At 40.5% G+C, this 17,340-nt stretch overlaps 2 protein-coding genes across 3 annotated transcripts in view; one reads left to right on the top strand and one right to left on the bottom strand.

Moving 5' to 3' along the window:
• Positions 1 to 7,628, top strand: part of LOC148889178 (peroxiredoxin-like 2A) — an 8,176-nt gene extending 548 nt beyond the window's left edge. The window contains exons 2-7 of one of the 2 annotated variants that reach the window (XM_089011540.1): positions 595 to 628; positions 3,858 to 4,031; positions 4,991 to 5,082; positions 5,156 to 5,296; positions 6,442 to 6,597; positions 7,053 to 7,628. In XM_089011540.1, coding sequence (XP_088867666.1) covers positions 3,887 to 4,031; positions 4,991 to 5,082; positions 5,156 to 5,296; positions 6,442 to 6,597; positions 7,053 to 7,148 — 630 coding nt within the window. In that variant the 5' untranslated portion in view covers positions 595 to 628; positions 3,858 to 3,886 and the 3' untranslated portion in view covers positions 7,149 to 7,628. Of the gene's footprint in view, positions 1 to 594; positions 629 to 2,205; positions 3,021 to 3,857; positions 4,032 to 4,990; positions 5,083 to 5,155; positions 5,297 to 6,441; positions 6,598 to 7,052 lie in introns of those variants that run through there. The other variant, XM_089011541.1, reaches the window with a different exon arrangement.
• Positions 7,629 to 10,167: 2,539 nt separating this feature from the next.
• On the bottom strand, positions 10,168 to 16,214 carry sfxn3 (sideroflexin 3). The gene is made up of 11 exons (XM_089011539.1): positions 15,984 to 16,214; positions 15,000 to 15,173; positions 14,150 to 14,320; positions 13,777 to 13,875; positions 12,961 to 13,036; positions 12,795 to 12,880; positions 12,601 to 12,728; positions 11,758 to 11,807; positions 11,635 to 11,684; positions 11,501 to 11,548; positions 10,168 to 10,396 (listed from the first exon to the last, which is right to left on the bottom strand). Exons 1-11 carry the CDS (start codon positions 16,109 to 16,111, stop codon positions 10,300 to 10,302), a joined length of 1,107 nt encoding a protein of 368 aa, XP_088867665.1. The 5' UTR covers positions 16,112 to 16,214; the 3' UTR covers positions 10,168 to 10,299.
• Between the last annotated feature and the right edge of the window lie 1,126 nt (positions 16,215 to 17,340).

The raw sequence follows: 17,340 nt of genomic DNA on the forward strand, positions 1-17,340 counted from the left end.
TAGCAATTGCGTTGGCGTCTTTCAAGGCTAAAGCTTGTTATTTTTCAACTGCAGCAAATGACCTATATCGTTACGAATTATGGGAAAAATAAGTAAAAACGTATGTGCCCCCCCAAGAGGTATTGCGGTTTTACACACTCCCCACTGCAAAAATGCACACTCAAAAACTCCCATAAATTATAGTAAAATATACATGGACTATTTCTAAGACATTGTAGCCGTTGAGGAAGGAGCACACAAGACTGAACGTAGACGTGTTTATTCCAACAGCACACAAGTGGATCTGACTCAAACAGAAAATGCAGTATAATATATGTAACATAACCCTCCTGTGCACCTGCAAACAGAAAATTCAGTATAATATATGTAACATAAACCCTCCTGTGCACCTGCTGGGTGAGATGCCTGGTCCTGGTGCCCACCACAACATAATAGTTTTCAAAATATGCTATTGGACCATCAAAGCGTAATTTCAGCATCAACCCAAAATGTACTACAAATACAGTTGCTTTCGCAAACAAGGGGTTCAATGACTACATTCACGTTTGTTTTTCTCAAGGACATCCTCTTAATTCCTTTTTGTGACTCTTCCAGCTTCAGTGGAACTCTCTTTCAACCTGTTGATAAGGTCAGTGGCCACTCTCTGAGACATTACTTTTTTCAAGTCAGTTTGATGAATCAATTATTTGGGGTAATTTGTCAGGAATTGAAAAAAACATGTGTGCTTCCAAGATGAAAATGTTTTACTGGTGTATTTTTTGTGGATATCTCTAAAGGCCCAACTGCCCAGTCCTAACATACAGCTCCAGGTCTACATAGTTGAACAATTGTCATTGATCATTATTCCAAATCACTATAAAGGGCTCAATAGCTTTCGACACGACTAATTACTGCTTACCTTAGTTGACTCTGCAACGATGACTCTGCACATTGTCGCACAGCTGTCATTGGCTGGTGCTCATGCACAATGGTACCCTTACGTTACGGAAAGTCTCTTTCTATACTTGTCATGTATATGTTTAGCGTAGGTGCTTGTTATTTTAATACTAATGAAGCCTATCCTACCAGAGACAAATTCCCTGTGTGTTTTTGATATTTGGCCAATAAAAATGATTCTGACTAGTATAATGCAATATGTAACTTCATTACGTGGCACAGTGGCACAACCTAAACTCTTCCTTGTTGGACGTGTGGGTGTTATGTTTGTCTTCCATTGGGCACAACATTCATTATCACTTGTTGAAGTACTTGCCGTCCTTTCCAAATTCGCACATACATTTTGGGATTTGTCTGACGAATCTGATTTGCATCAGACAATGGGGACAAGTTAATATTTAAAAAAATATTTATCTTAATGTTTCCTTAGCCTCCGTCAAGCTGTCATTTCAGCGCCATTGTGAATTCAATAAAAAGTAGTGAGTGGCAATTAACCCTGGCAAGTTTAAAAAGTAGACAGGCTGGCGGGTCACAATAGGAATTTGGGGTTCTTCTTATCTGTTTGACGGTCACTCTTGTCTTTTTTCTGATAGACTGGCTTCAAAGTCAAGTCAAAGTCAGCTTTATTGTCAAATATGCTAATATGCATGACATACAGCACAGATGAAATTACTGTCCTTTCGGACCCAGCATGCAAGGCACTTATAATGACTTTAACAAACATAATAAACATCAACAAATCACACAGATCCACAGATGTAAATGTGAATAGCTCTGTCTACATGTGCCTGATGACTGGCTGGCAACCAGCCAGCAGTGTGTTTGTGTGTGCGTGCGTGTGTCTGCTCTCTCAAACAAAGTCAGGGTTGTTGAACAAGCACCGGTGAAAATGTGAATGGATGTTATATTTAAAAGAAAAGGTCTTACAAAATTGCTGTCGACCACACCACCCATTCCCAAGCATGGTACAGACGCTCCCCAACGTACGAACATTTGAGTTACAAATCACGGTACATAGGAACATTTTTGCGGGTACAGTATGTCGAAAAATGTTCAGAGATGCTGTAAGTTAGATTTTGTATTGCACGGCTTTTTCCGACCGAGGTTGCTTGCGATTGGCTTGAGAGTTGAACACACACACACACACACACACACACACACACACACACACACACACACACACACACACACACACACACACACACACACACACACACACACACACACACACACACACAGACATTGGAGGTTTCAAGGGCTGTACGTTTACGCGACGGACACCAAGGCTGACCAATCAGCGCTCGGCTATGCTGAAGTGTTGCCAATGAGTTCAGGCCCTGATCTGCCGAGCTCACTTACGATTGGCTGCGTAGAGTATGTCGGCGGAGAGGAAATCACTTCCCAGTTGACACTCGAGGTCTAGGAGGACACGATGCATAACAAGAAGTAATGGCTGCTGGCACGTAATTCAGTAATTCCGTGCCAGCGAAATCTGTAATGGCTTACTGAAGACCCAAGGATATATTTCGTCGTAGTACAGTAGGTGTGAATTTATTTTACGACTGTTCGAGCGTCTGTGTTTTATACCGTTCAGTGTTTGGCCTAGGCATACATTTCATACAAAATATAGCACTGAAGCAATTTACGAACAAATTCACCTTACGAACGACCGCTCGGAACGTATCTCGTTTGTAAGGTCGGGAGCATCTGTATTGTAATAGGAAATATGTTTCTTTCAAATGTATCTTCATTCAGCTCGTGCAACATCATGTTTTTATACAACACAATAGTTTTGTATTTATGTGCTGAGATTTTCAGGATTTTGCATGGTTAGCTCGCTTATAAGAAAGAGTTTGGCATGCAGTGTCGCCAGCGACGTCATGTCGTGCACAAAACCAATTGGCGTTTTTCTTCCAGCACATGCAGTGAAGCACTCACAGCGGCGATGACAGAAGCTTTGAAGCGAATTCTTTCCCCTGCCTTCTATCGCCGTGTGGCATTCACTTCATTCGTCGCTCGCTTTGAAAGAAGCTCGGTCGCTCACTTTCATGGAAGTAGAGCAAAAGCTGCTCAATACGCTACAGGCAAGAATTCACACCATTAATTCGACTTCATTTGTCGCTGTCACTTCCTAAAAGTTGTCGTTTGTTGCGGAACTGGTGTGACCTTTCATGGTCTGTCAGTCTGGACCCATGCTGATCTCTGTCCGTTTAGCAGGATTATAAAAGTCTCTGATATTTGTCTATTTTTACATTTCAGATTTAGATCTTTGTTTGACTTTTGTTTGTATTTAACGGTCCACGACTGTAGGTAGTGAAGGTCTGGTTGATAAGACATTCCAGATTATGATGTGATTGATGTCATTGTGTGAACGATTTGGTTTTACCTTTATTAGTCTCGCAGTGGAGCAATTTACATTTCACAGCAGCAAAGTTCTGAAAGGAATGAAAGAAGTAGAAAAACAAATACGGGAGCTGCTGCAAAGGCAGATTTATTGTTGGATATATCATATTTTCCAGTGTAAAGGGCCACACCCAAAAGCCTTGATTTTCTTGAAGGATGACCCTGCCCCTTATATGCAGGTGTGCCTTTTTATGTGAACTACTATTGAGCCACAACAGGTCTCACAATTTCTGTCAGCATCCACCGACTCAATTTCCCCCCGTGGAAGTAGTGCGTAATCTCTACTGGAGTGCCTTATAATTTGGTATGTGCAAAACATTCATGTATTTATATAATTGGAAAACATGTTTCATTCATTGAAGCTGTGCCTTATAGTTCGTTGTGTCTTATATCCAGAAAAAGTTTCTAAATACACTATTCATCAGGGGTGCGCCTTATACATCGGAAAATACCATACTTAAAAAAAACGGCATTGTACTAATGATCGTCACGTGTGTTGTTTTCTGTTTGTGTTGCAGATTTGGCATCTGACGTCGACAAATTTGGGATGGGTGCGTGGTCTCTGGGTGTGGGAGCTGTGGGAGCTGCCCTGGCTGGCATTTTCCTGGTCAACTCCAGTCTGACTCTCCCCAAAGTCGGCAAGGCCTCGCTGGAATATCTCGCCGATGCTGACCTTCTCTCCACCGCTGATGGTACGAGTGTCTTCTCAACCAACCTTGGTGCCTTTAATTCGTGCGGCGTTTATAAGAAAAGAGAGTTCTAATACATCACATTCTCACACGCATCGGCGAATGTGTGGCGGATTCGATTGGTAAATGGTACACTTATTTGATTTTGAACAGTGTGGGCAGATTTTATTGATATGGCAACACAGAGGCTTAAATCAAATAGGACAAAAATAATCACAACATTGTTTTGATTATTTGATTGAATTTATACTTACTGTTGCTCACGATTGTACCTTGTTTGAATACCATCACTGATCATGTATCTTCCAAAATGACCCACAATAGATGGATAGATAAAGGGTGCGAATGTTGGGAATAATAACTATATTTTCAGCACTCTACAGCGTTTCGGACTATCAGGCGCACCTTCAGTGAACGGCCTATTTTAAAACTGTTTTCCTATTTTGCATCACCAGATTATAAACTGCATATTTGAGAAGCTACAATTATCCATACCGCTTAATCCTCATTAGGGTCGCGGGGGTGCTGGAGCCTATGCCAGCCGTCTTTGGGCACTAGGTGGGGGACACCCTAAATTGGTTGCCAGCCAAGTGCAGGCAACCCGTCACTCTCACACTCAAACCTAGGAACAATTTTTGAGCGTTCAATCTGCCTACCATGCATGTTTTTGGAATGTGGGAGTAAACCCGGAGAAAACCCACACGGGCCCAGGGAGAACATGCAAACTCCACACAGGGAGGCCGGACCGGGTCTTGAACTCGCAACCTCTGCACTGTGAAGCCGGCGTGCTAACTACTCGACAACCGGGCCGCGCATAAGAGAATGCAATACAATACAATACAGCTTTTTTGGTATCACGGTTAGCAGAGAAGGTTTGCTGGCCTTGACTGCTCACCGCTGTTTGGTGCTTTCATTTGTTTATTTTTTTTTAAATCAGAAGTTGTTATGAATTGTGTTCACAGATGGCAAGGTCATCAAAGCAAAGAGTCTGTGGGAAAAGAACGGCGCCGTCATCATGGCCGTGCGACGGCCCGGATGATTTTTGTGCAGAGAGGTAAGATCACACGTGTTTTTCAATCATCTGCGAGCGCAAATGACATGAACTCAAAATGTTTGTTTCCTTGCAGGAGGCTTCCGAGCTGTCCTCTCTAAAGACCCAGCTTGAAGAGCTCGGGGTCCCTCTGGTGGCTGTGGTAAAGGAACACATCGGTACAGAGATCCAGGACTTCAGACCGCACTTTGCTGGCGACATCTACATCGACCAAAAGGTTAGCCCTCTTTTACAGCATCTACGGGACAACAAACCTTCAATATGAAAATCATACATTGCCATTGGGCACTAACAACAGGCTAATTTAACACTTCATAATTGAACTGCAATTTAAAAGTACAGTGATACCTTGGCTTACGAACGCTTTAGCTCACAAACTTTTCGTCTTACGAACATTAAATTCACGAGAATATAATCTTGGCACACAAACTAGTTTTCGGCGGATGAACCAAACCACACGGTCGAACAGCGTCACGGTGGCTGGCGGACTAGTTTTACACAGCTTTCCTTGAGTGCGGACGTGGTTTGGATTGGATGTACCTTTATTTACATTTCACAGCAACAAAGTAATGAAAGGAAGAGGAAAGGAAAGAAAGAAGTAGAAAAACAATTTACTATCAAGTGGAGTACTTTTGCGAGTAAGGGACCGAAAAAAGACCCCACCACAGGCTAGTGTTAAGCCGAAGAAGACACAAAAGAAAATTACGATCGAGCAGAAGAAGGAGATCATCGAAAAACACGAACGAGGTGTGCGTTTTTGTGACTTAGCGTCCCAGTACCAGTACGCTAAGTTGACCATTGCTACGTGTGGCTCAGGGTGTTTCTGCATTATCTAAGAAACAGTCTCAGGCAATAGAAGAGGTTGAAATATTTCTGTATTTGAATTAACGAAAAGCAGCTCGCAGGGGACCGTGTGAGTGAGGATATTATCTCAGAGAAAGCGTGGCAACTTCACTCTGATATCATCAAGAGGTAACTACATCAACGATCATCACAAAGGTAAATAAAACGACTTTATTATACTGTACAGTTTATTTCTTTAATTACAATACATTAGCACATTTATGATACAAAAAATAAGATATACTTTGTGTAGCTTTGAGGCTTATTTAGTAGAAACATCTGTTTTATGGCGACCCGGGAACGGATGATTCTCATTTTTAATGGTTTCTTAGGGGAAATAAATGTTTGGCAGACGAACTTTTCGCCTTACACACACTTTCTGGGAACCAATTGTGTTTGTAAAATGACTGTAGTAAATTGAATCGATTGAAAAGCCGGCAATCTTGGCACACCAGTCGCATACACCTCAGTGATTTGTTTTATTGTCGCTCTTTTCATGCATCGACAATCGCCTTCCAGAAACATTTCTACGGGGCAAAAATGGGCGCGATGGGGCTGCTGCGCTTCGGCGTGTTGCAAAACTTCATGCGGGCCTGGAAGTCCGGCTACCAGGGCAACATGTTGGGTGAGGGCTTCATCTTGGGAGGCGTCTTTGTCATCGGCGCTGGAGAGCAGGTAGTGTACACAAAACACACCGGGCACACAGGAAAGTTGTCAGAGCATTTCTTCCATGTTCTTTGTTGAGTTTCAATCCTTGTACTCAGATACATACTTTATCTTCACAAGTAAGACAATTTGGTTTTGTGTTATAAATATTCCCCACTAAGATCGGATATTTTTGCACATTAGTAAGATAATCACATGCCATTAGTGGAGCAAAACAGCAGAATTTTGCCTCACAAGGGACACAGGTTGTCCTCGAGTGAGGGTAGAAAAATAAGGCAAAACCGTTGACTCGTACAAATCTCAAGTGTGAAATGTTTTCTGGCTATTTTGTCACCCAATATGACACGTTTGTCAAAAAGAGCACCCATTTTATATATCAAGCTCAATGGGAAGAAATGCTCAAAAGACTTTTCCGTAATATGAGACGACGACGTTTGCCATAAACTCCACATTGTGGTCGACAGGGCGTCCTTTTGGAGCACCGTGAGAAGGAGTTCGGCAACAAAGTGGAAGTGGCGGATGTTCTCCAAGCCGCCAAGAAAATCGTACCACGTAAATAAGTTTATTTAGAGCTCTCAATATAAAATAGACACTATATCCAGTCTGGACATCTTGGCCAGTTTACCAAAGTTACCTCTTATTGCCAGACAAAAAAAAAGCTGTGAAATATACATCTAACTAAATTACTGAAATGCTGAAGACATTCTGGGTGATGTGAACACGAGATGACTATGTGATATAACTTTGTTTTTAAACTCCTCGGGCTGCTAGTTTGTCCCCCACAACCCCTGACCACCGCAGGCCGGCCTCCATCACGACGGCTGTGTGTGCGCTAATGTGGCCGCACGTGTAATAATGACGATTTGTCTTTCTAAACTCTGCGATGAGAGAGGCAAATTTGATGAGCCAACATGTGCATTTCCACCTTAGCCCGCGGCTGTCATCCTTCTGAGGCCTTCTGGAGTGTGTGAGGAGGGGGTGGGAGACAATAGTTTGCACTTGTGCTTGTGAAGAAAAGAAATAAATAACTGACTACAGTAGATCCCTCATTGACTGTTTGACTTCAAGTTCAAACACGACAGACATTTTATTTGGAATGAATATCTTTTGCCTTGTGCGTTAGCATGAAGCTAGTGGACTTTTGTCGACACGATTTAAGAACAAGGCGACATTTGACGAACTTGTAGCCAGAACGTTATGCATCTGTGGTAATCTGACAAAACGCGACTGTCGTGTGGTTTGATCAGGCACACAAAGTCAAAAATGAAACAGGACACATAATTGGATGTCAGTCACATCGTTTATGGTAGTACTGAGTAAAATACATGTCAAGAAATGTGTTTCTATGTAGGTACGTATATGCCAACAGAACCTGACAGTGTGATGTGACTGAAAAACATTCACGGAGTGTAACATGGATTGTCATAACGTTTGTGGCCTCTTCAGTGCACATATTTGTGTCATTCCATTCATTGTGCTTGATTGGGATGAGACTAGAAATCGTTAACTCATTCACTGCCATTTCCGAATTTATTCAGGTATTGAAAAGCATGACGTGGAGCGCCATTCCCAAATTTGTTCTGTTTTGTTGTTTTCTTGCGGGGTGCCGATACAGCGCTGGTCATATATAATATTTTCCCCTCCCACGATAGAGCCGCATTTGCCTTTTGTATGGCCGCCCCCATTTGAAGCTCAGATAACTCCAGACCCATATAACTTCGTAATGAACTCTTTCTTTCTGATGAAAGAAGAGAGTCTAAAGTTCTTGCGTTGAATTAAATGTTTAGGGAGTCCTAAAACTCAATATTCTGTGGCTCTGCGAATTTGAGTGAAAATGACCAAAAGCCTGGCTCTGGAGTGGACACATTTTTGCACATCGTCTGGTAGTGAATGAGTTAAAAAAAACGCACACAATGAAATATCATGTTACTCCTTAAAATAGACATCCTTTTCTTTTTCCTTATGCATAGTGTAAAACCATTTAAAATAAAGCTTGTGGGAAAAGCCATTTCTTTCACCTTATGTGCATTTGAATATATCTGTAACAGCAATATGTATCAGTTCTGTGCTGACTAAAATGTGCCAGGTGTTAAGTTCATAACACTTGACAAGCAAGTACAATCTTACCTGTTTCCTTGACTTTTGCGCGGTCTTGGCAGGAGTGACAAACGCAATGTTGAGATGAAAAGTTATGGAATGAAACAGTTTCAGAATACAACAATAGAAATAAATCAGACCGGCGGAAAGTTGGACTTGGGTATTTTTTTTTTGTATCGCTGTAAAATACACAAATGCACCAAAACGGATTGATGTTCTATAAATAGGACTCTGTAATCCTGAATCGAGACGAGTTGCTTGTTTTTGCAAAAGATGCTGGTAAACTCGCACGTTCAGGAACACAGGCACATCTTAGTTCAAGAAAACAAAACAAAAAGAATAATAATACACCCATGATAGATAATACATATTGTTTCCAGTCCATCCAGTAACGACAGAACTGTATTTCCACAAACATCTAAAAACTCGCCACACCGGCAATTGTTTTGAGATTGTTTGAAAGCTTTGCTTAGGTTTTAGTACTGCTGTTTTGGATAGCAACCAAGTCGTTCATCTTCCTTTGAATGATAGCTTGCATGTTTTTTTTCCCCCATCAAGAGCATAATTAAATCGTCTTTGATTTTCATTTAACTTCATTTGGCATGAGGGCACTGTTTGAAAAAAATACAGTATCACGTGTATAACTCTATAAGCAATAGAATATAAACCCTGTTAAAGCCAACACAGCAACAACAAAAAAAACACCACAAACACAAAAAATAAACAGTATTTTTCCTCCCCCACATTGTCCAGACAGGTGTACACAGGTGGTACATTTTAACAATGACATTAATATAGAATAGTCTGTTTTATAGTTAGATTTAGCACCCATCCAACACACGCACATACAAAAACAGACAATTCCCCCTTCAACTTTTGTTTAGAACTTTAAAGTACACAAAAGAGGAAATGTCGTCCTGCAAAATAAAACGTATCCATGGTTCATTATTGCTCACCCTTACCCCATCTGTCATCTTTGAAATTCACACAAAATGAAATCTGGAATCATTTCATTCAGAATTTCACTCTTTCAATCGTACTACTGGAATTAAGTGTTCCACTGTCTTGAGATGTTATGAGCAAGCATTTCGGATTTGATAATTGCAGATTAACTCCTCTCTCTCTTTTAGAAACATTTTTCCACCTCGAATTTAACAAAAAGGTACAGCACTTGAACTCACCGTTCAGACAATAACAACAACAACCAGGGGTCGAAATAAATCAGTAACAGTACAGGTGGAGTAGCACAAGAGGTTAGTGAGGTTACATTCAAGTTCATTGCTAAATACACACTTCAGTACACAACGCACAATTCTTTCCTCCTTGTGCTTCGGTTCAAAAACACCGGGAAAAAATAAATGTTTAAATAAATTGCTTGCGTGTGTGTGTGTGTGTGTGTGTGTGTGTGTGTGTGTGTGTGTGTGTGTGTGTGTGTGTGTGTGTGTGTGTGTGTGTGTGTGTGTGTGTGTGTGTGTGTGTGTGTGTGTGTGTGTGTGTGTGTGTGTGTGTGTGTGTGTGTGTGTGTGTGTGTGTGTGTGTGTGTGTGTGTGTGTGTGTGTGTGTGTGTGTGTGTGTGTGTTTGTGTGTATACCGTAAGCCGTAAGCATGAAGTGCTTACAGACCCTTGTTGAAGTAAACCACAGTGGTGGCTGGGTTGCTTTGTCGTATTTTGTCCTGAAGCTCCGCCTCCAGCCGGCTCACTTTCATCGAACTGCAAACATGTCGCGGGATGCCATTAGACAACCGAGAGGGCGTGGAAGAAAACGTATTGCTTACAAAGTACCGTATTTTCTGGAATATAAGGCACAACTTCAACTTTTCCATACATAAGGTGCACCGCATTATAAGGGGAATCTTCAGTGCATGACATATTTTAAAATGTTTTACATACATTGGGCGCACCGTATTATGAGGTGCATGGTCAGCTTTTGAAAAAAAAAACATTTTTTGTTGTAGGTGCGCCTTATAGTGCAGAAAATACGGTAATTTGTTTTTTACAATACAATACATCCTAATTTAGACAGCACTTTCACAACAGCTGTAGCTGTAACAAAGCACTTCACATAATCGTCAACACAAAGCAAAATAAACAAATCAGGATCATAAAATATGGACAGTTGTGCAATCTTAACGACCTTTTTTGTTTCATGTGTTTTATATTGGATATTTTTTTCATGCAATTTTCAGTGTAGAAGTTTGGCAGATTTGATCAGTTTTGTAATAAACAACAGTAGAAACATTAAAAAGGGGAATGAAACTAACAAAACATTTCAGGAAGAGAAATTGGTTACCCCCCCCAAAAAAAATATATATTTAATGAAAGGGAGAAAACGTTATTGGCAAATTTATCACAAGGACCAAAAGTTAATTATTTTTATTTTATTGTTTGTGGCAAAGTAAATGGAATATTTTGTACGTTATCCACTAAGAGTATTTGTCGATGTTAGGTTTAGTGTTCATTGTTATCGTACGTTTTATTTGTGTATTTTAAAAACAATTTTGAGGTGCTTTTGTCTGTACATGTTAAAATTGTGCTGTTTTTTTGGGGGGGTTGGAGTGATTTTTTATGTGCATATTTTTTGAGTGCATGGTTTTTAGGGATGCTTTCTTTTAATTTTATGTTTTACCTTGTGCCTATTGCAATGCTGTTTGTATGGTTCTAGAGTACACCTGATTTATGTTTGAGCGCATGTTCTGTTTTTTTTGTGAATCTCCTATTGTTTGTCTTTTTGTGATGACTGGTTTGTCACGCGTGCGTGTATCTTTTTTTTGTGTGTTCGTGGGGAGAAGGGACATGTTTTTTGGTGCGCGTTACCTTTTCTGTGGGAAGAGGGCGCAGCACAGAGGTGTGGCAAACACTAAACTGTCAATCAAAGGCAGGGCGGGGTTATTTTGAGATGTTCAAGTGAAAAACCTCGGGGGCCACCTTCAATCCCGCTGTTGACTTACCACAAGCCCACCAGTCCCACTTGCATTGGAGCGTTGAGAATGGGAAAACGCTGCAGGGAGGGGGCATGTTTAGTTTGGAATGTGGAAGGATGGAGGGGCCTTGACATGACCAAAGAATGTTACCTTCATGAAGGCTCGCTTCTCCAGTGCGTTCATGATGATGGGAGGAATACCTGCAGGGGCGTGGAGGAGGAAAAAAAAACATTCACATATGACTTTTCTCAGCCTGAACAAATAACAGATACTTTAACTATCTTTAAATACCCTCCAAGATGTATGTTTTGATTCACTTCAATCTGTTTGGGTCAAATGGAAATGGCTATTTGCCACGTTGAAGACGTTTACAATATTTTAAAGGCACAATAATGAAATGTATGGACTTACATTTGCTAAATGTAACTACGAAAAGAGAATAGCGTCCTTGTTTTCAAGTTCTTAGGGCCGTGCAGCAAGTTGCCAACTTGACATACAAGGTAAAAGTTGAATTAGAGATTTTACGACATGTGTTATCGGCTACTTAGATTTAAATGTTTTTTTTAACCTTGTTTACTAAATCTGACCTTCAGAAAGAAAGGAGCGTAGAGCACCAATGCGTATACGGAACTGTTGCGGTTTAGAATTGAAGCGGATTTACAGGAGATGTGAGACTGTCTCTTTTCATCAATGGATACTACAGCTTCATGTTTGCTTTCAACATTTAGCTTGTAGCTGACGTGCACATTTCCCTGATCCACCGGTGAAAAAGATTATTATTATTATTATTATTATTATTATTATTATTATTATTATTATTATTATTATTAAAATGGCCGTGGTGCAAGTGCAAATTGGGATAGAGATCCATTTGTTTATTATTCTTGCTAGAAGGCCAATTCAAATTCAATTCAAACACTCATATTCACTTAATAAGGAGAGACAGGAGAGACATGTCACCATACTTTTGATTTTCACAGCCGCAGCCCTTACCCATAGCTGGCACCGCCATGCCGATCCTGGACACCACCACCTGCATGATGGCCTGCTGGGCCGCGTTGACAGACTCTCCCAACCTGTTGCCGTTCTCGTCGGTTACGGGAATGCCATATTTCAACTCCCTGTTTGGCACCCAAAAAGCAGAGTAAGCGTCGCGTCAAGTGGAGCTCCAGCGAAGGAGATCTCACCTCTGTCTCATGAAGGGAATGTTGATACAGTTGGCAGCCGCGACGGCGGCAAAGGGCACGAAGCGGCTGACGATGGGCGGGAGACGCTACGAGAGGTACAAACGCACTCAACACTAGCAAAAAAAGATGACCATTTTGTTGAAGTGTTGCTTTGACGGGATGTTACCGTGGTCAGTGACTTGAGGCCCAGGGCAGTGACAACAGCACCGGTCGTGGCACTCACGTAGGCCGCACCCAGCTGACTGAAAGTACACACAAGTCTGTTTTTTGTTTGTTTGTGTGTGAAGTCAGGCATCAAGGAAGGGGACAGGCAAGAAAAAGTCATTTGAGAGTTGATTTAAAAGGACAAGAATGGATTAAAACATGTTTATTTCAATAATAGAATAATATACTATCCTCTTAGTGTATAGTTTAATTATATTAGCTACTTTTTTATTCGTGAAATTTGAAAATATCACATATTTGTATTGATAAAAATAAGTCATTTAAACACATTTATTTCAACTAATACATTTTCGGGAAAAGTGCAAAATCAGAAAACATATTTTTCTCAAATAATTGTTCAATTTTTCATTGTGTTATTAGAATTCAAATACAAAAATTTGGGGGGAAGGAAAAAAAAAACATAGGTAAACTTTTTCATTTCACTAAAGTTTTGCTTTTGATATACAAAAGATACATTTCAATTCACGTTTTGCCGAAAAGGCAAAATCATTCAACAAAATTGCTGTATTGATAAAGTAACTCCATTTGAAATGACTGGATATGAAAATCTAATTTCTTAACCAATTACTGAAGAAAACATTTTAATGTACAAGGATTGCAGTTATATTATTTTACAAATAATGGAACCATTAATGTAACATGTATGTAAAGGACATTTGAATATTTGGCAAAAAATAATATTCCATCAATATGAATATGGGGCCTTTTGCTGTGAATATGAGCCCCGATCAAGGGCTCAGTGAGAGTTGTTCCATACTTGACAGTGATGGGAGCGTCTCCACTGCGGTTGGTGTAGTTGACCACTGCGTTGAAAGACTGGTTAACCCACTGCCAGAAAACCACCGCTGGTGTGGTCCTGTAAAAATAAAAATAAAAAAATGCCACAAACACTTCCGGAATGTGCGCAAAGTTCTCTTTTGAATGCTGTAACTAATGAAGCACTTGACAAATTCTCCCAAGTTCAAACAGACATGACTTTGATTTGGGAGCAGGCTTTTAGAGAGGATTTTCACTCCCAATTTGGGAGTAAAGCTGTACATTGGTATGGTCCAAGTCCAGTTATTGAAATTAAAATAGCACAGTCATGAACATGTAGAGAGTAACAGTCGATCCCTACGGGGGGGCGCTACCTGTAGAAGGTGAGCATGCAGCCAGTGATGGACATGTTCATGGGCACCTGAGCGGACATGCGGCCGATCACGAACATCTTCTCGCCCGTGTCGGGGTGGAAGGCCGAGTCGTACACGTATTTGGCCCGCCATAGTTGGTCCTCGGTCAGGCCGGGGGCCACCACCCCAGCTCTGGAAAAAAAACATCCATTTGATTTGTTGTATGTTTTATTTTTTTTAGTTTTAACTCAATTTAAAAAGAGAAACGTTATACAAGCCTGGTCAATTGGAAGGTATTTCTCCTTTATATTGAAAACTGGTGATCAGTTATCATAATACATTTCATTTATAAGCACCTTTCAAACTCTCAAGGACACTTCACAGTTACAGGATAAGTTTATGTTATAGTTTGCCAAGTGATCAAGTACTATTAGTCCAATGTTTACTTCAGGCATGTTTTGTGTTCCCAGCAGTTATATAGCCAAAATGTCTCCGCATCCACCCATTTTTCTTTCATAAATATATTTGGGGAGGAGGGTAACTATTTTAATTTAAATATATTTAAAATATTAACCTAAAATTAGGGTATTTTAATTCAATACATTTTAATGGGTCGTTTATGTAGTTTTAATAAGATCACATTTTAATTGAGTGTAATTTAGCCCAACACAATGTCATCTGGCAGCTTAGAACAACATGAGACTGAAATGAAATTGATATCATTTATGGTAAGTGATGGTCTTAACCACTACAATTTTGTAACATATCTCGCAGCACACCATTGAGACTTTGTGGCCATTTGTGATGTGAAAATATAATGGCTTCTTCCTTAATCCGTTATCCTCCGTCTAAAGCGACGTAAGCCTTCTACCTGTAGTTCTCCACAATCACCCGGGCCTCCTCCAACGTGCTCGAGGATAGCAGGACGTTCCTGGGGTCTGTGATCATAAAGAAGTGCTTGGCACGCCCCATGAACGTCCCTTGGTCCCATCGTGGCTCTTTAATGTTGATGTTGAGAGGAAGATCTCCGGACATGTTGCGTTCCCTTGTGTCAAAAAAAACGTTTTATTAGGAAAAACATTGGACCTCCAAAGTCACATGCAGCCTCATTAGTGATGCTGATTGACTGTTCCAGATTGACTGTTGAAATGAAGATCTACGTTTAAGTGACAGTAGTTATTAGGCATTATTAGATTATTTACACTAAACAGTACCATTTTTAGGCTGGCGACAGTTAGTGGGGTGGATTATTTTTTATGTTTGAATACAAATGGTTAAGTCCACCAATGCCGAAGTTGATAAACTCATATTAAGCTTTGAAAGAAAAGCGTCACATCTGTTCTTTATTAATGAGAAAACAGTATGTGTAACATCTAACTTGGCGCATTCAATTTCACCAGGGTGTTCCGGTGATAATTTGTGTACTGTAAATGGCATTTTTACAGTTAACGTTACACTTAACAAAACGTGTCAAGAGCTCAGGCGCGTGACTCAAGCTGTCAATGAAGCTGAGCCAATTCATTGCAGTCCCCGGACGATCATTCGGACTTTATCGTTTAAAAAGACATGTTTTCTAATGCACAATTTGTGGGACGATCTAAGCCGACGACCCATCGAATGAGACATTATGACGAAAAAATAACTATCGTTTCTTTGCCAAATTCCACCACGTCGGCGCCCTCACTGTTCACAAGTCATCCAGGCTGCTAGGCGGCTACGCTAGCGGACAGCCTCGCTCCAGTACGGGTCGCAAGGAAAAGCAACGCGCTGAGGTTGAATCCACGCAGTCGTCGCGTTATGATATGAATCAAGAATATGTGAACAGCCAAGTATGTGCATTTCATCCAATCATTACCAGTTCAGATACAATTTGAAGACGAATGACCTCTCGATATCGCTGCACCGGGTTGGAAGAGATGTGTGATGTTCGAGTACCCTCTGTAATGTAGGAAATGTGGCTAATTCTACAACTTTACGTTTCATCAACCAGAAAATATGTATAAAATAAAGCAGAAGAAAGAAAGCTATACTCTTAACATAAACCTAGCGCAATATTCCCCAAATGTAAACGTAACTATTGGAGAAGTTAATTGTGTAAAACTTTGATGTGTTTTAATGCGGCACTTCCCATACGTGATCAGGGCGTGGTTAGTTTATCGGAGGCCATTGACACGTATTGAGTAACTCGATATTTGATTGGTCAGAAAAAAACGCCCCTCACTCTGATTGGACTTTTTTATATTTTCCATAAAATGCGGAAAGAAAAAGCTTCTATATATCCATTTTTGTTTGACTGCATTGTGATATTTTATACAGGTTTATGAACTGGTGGGTGTTGGATCATAACTTTTTTCTCATTGAGAACTAACGGCCAAGACGTCCGCACGAATAGTACATGCATCGTTAGGCCACTAGATAGTACTGTTTCACAATTTACTGTCACAACGCAGCTCTGATGTAAAAGACACGGGTTCTCAAGTTGTTTCCATATACATGTACAGTACGATACAAAAACCAGACTGCCCTCAATGAGCGATAAAGGGATTGGTGGGGTGCAGATTAGGTTGGCATCTATTTAATTCAAATAAATTGTTTTTATTATTTTTATTAGAGAGAGAGAGAGAGAGAGAGAGAGAGAGAATACATTAAACTTAGACAACCGACGTCACTTTTTTGTTTTTTAACTGACAGAAAAACGTTTTATAGCATCTAAAATACCCAAAACACGCAGTATGATATTTTTAGTCAAATGCAAAACACCAATAAAAATGACTTAAAGTGTCCAAAATCTGCAAAAAATTGAGCTGCGTAGGGCATTCTCAGAAAGTCCCGCCCCCAGTTCGTGACGTCACGCCAAGACGTCTTGCATTGCCAGTGAATCAAAACAATTGCTTCAGATTCGGAGAATATGCTTTCTTGTAACACATCCAGTTATGAATATGATTCAAATAGTTCTGAAGAGGAAAGCATACATCAGAATCAGAATCAGAATCATCTTTATTGCCAAGTATGTAGAACACACAAGGAATTTGTTTCCGGTAGAACACGCTGCACTAGTATCGTCGTCAAAAAAACTGCTAAGTGGCACTATACAGTTCCATTTTGGCTACTGTTGAAAGAGTTCAAAGAGTTCAAAGAGTTCAAAGAGTTAATGGCCTGGGGGAAGAAGCTGTTTAAATGTCTGCTGGATTTGGTGCGCATTGATCGGTAGC

The sequence above is a fragment of the Hippocampus bargibanti genome, linkage group LG13 (genome assembly GCF_051943395.1).
Source record: "Hippocampus bargibanti isolate YZ-2025 linkage group LG13, ASM5194339v1, whole genome shotgun sequence".
Lineage (NCBI taxonomy): Eukaryota > Metazoa > Chordata > Actinopteri > Syngnathiformes > Syngnathidae > Hippocampus > Hippocampus bargibanti.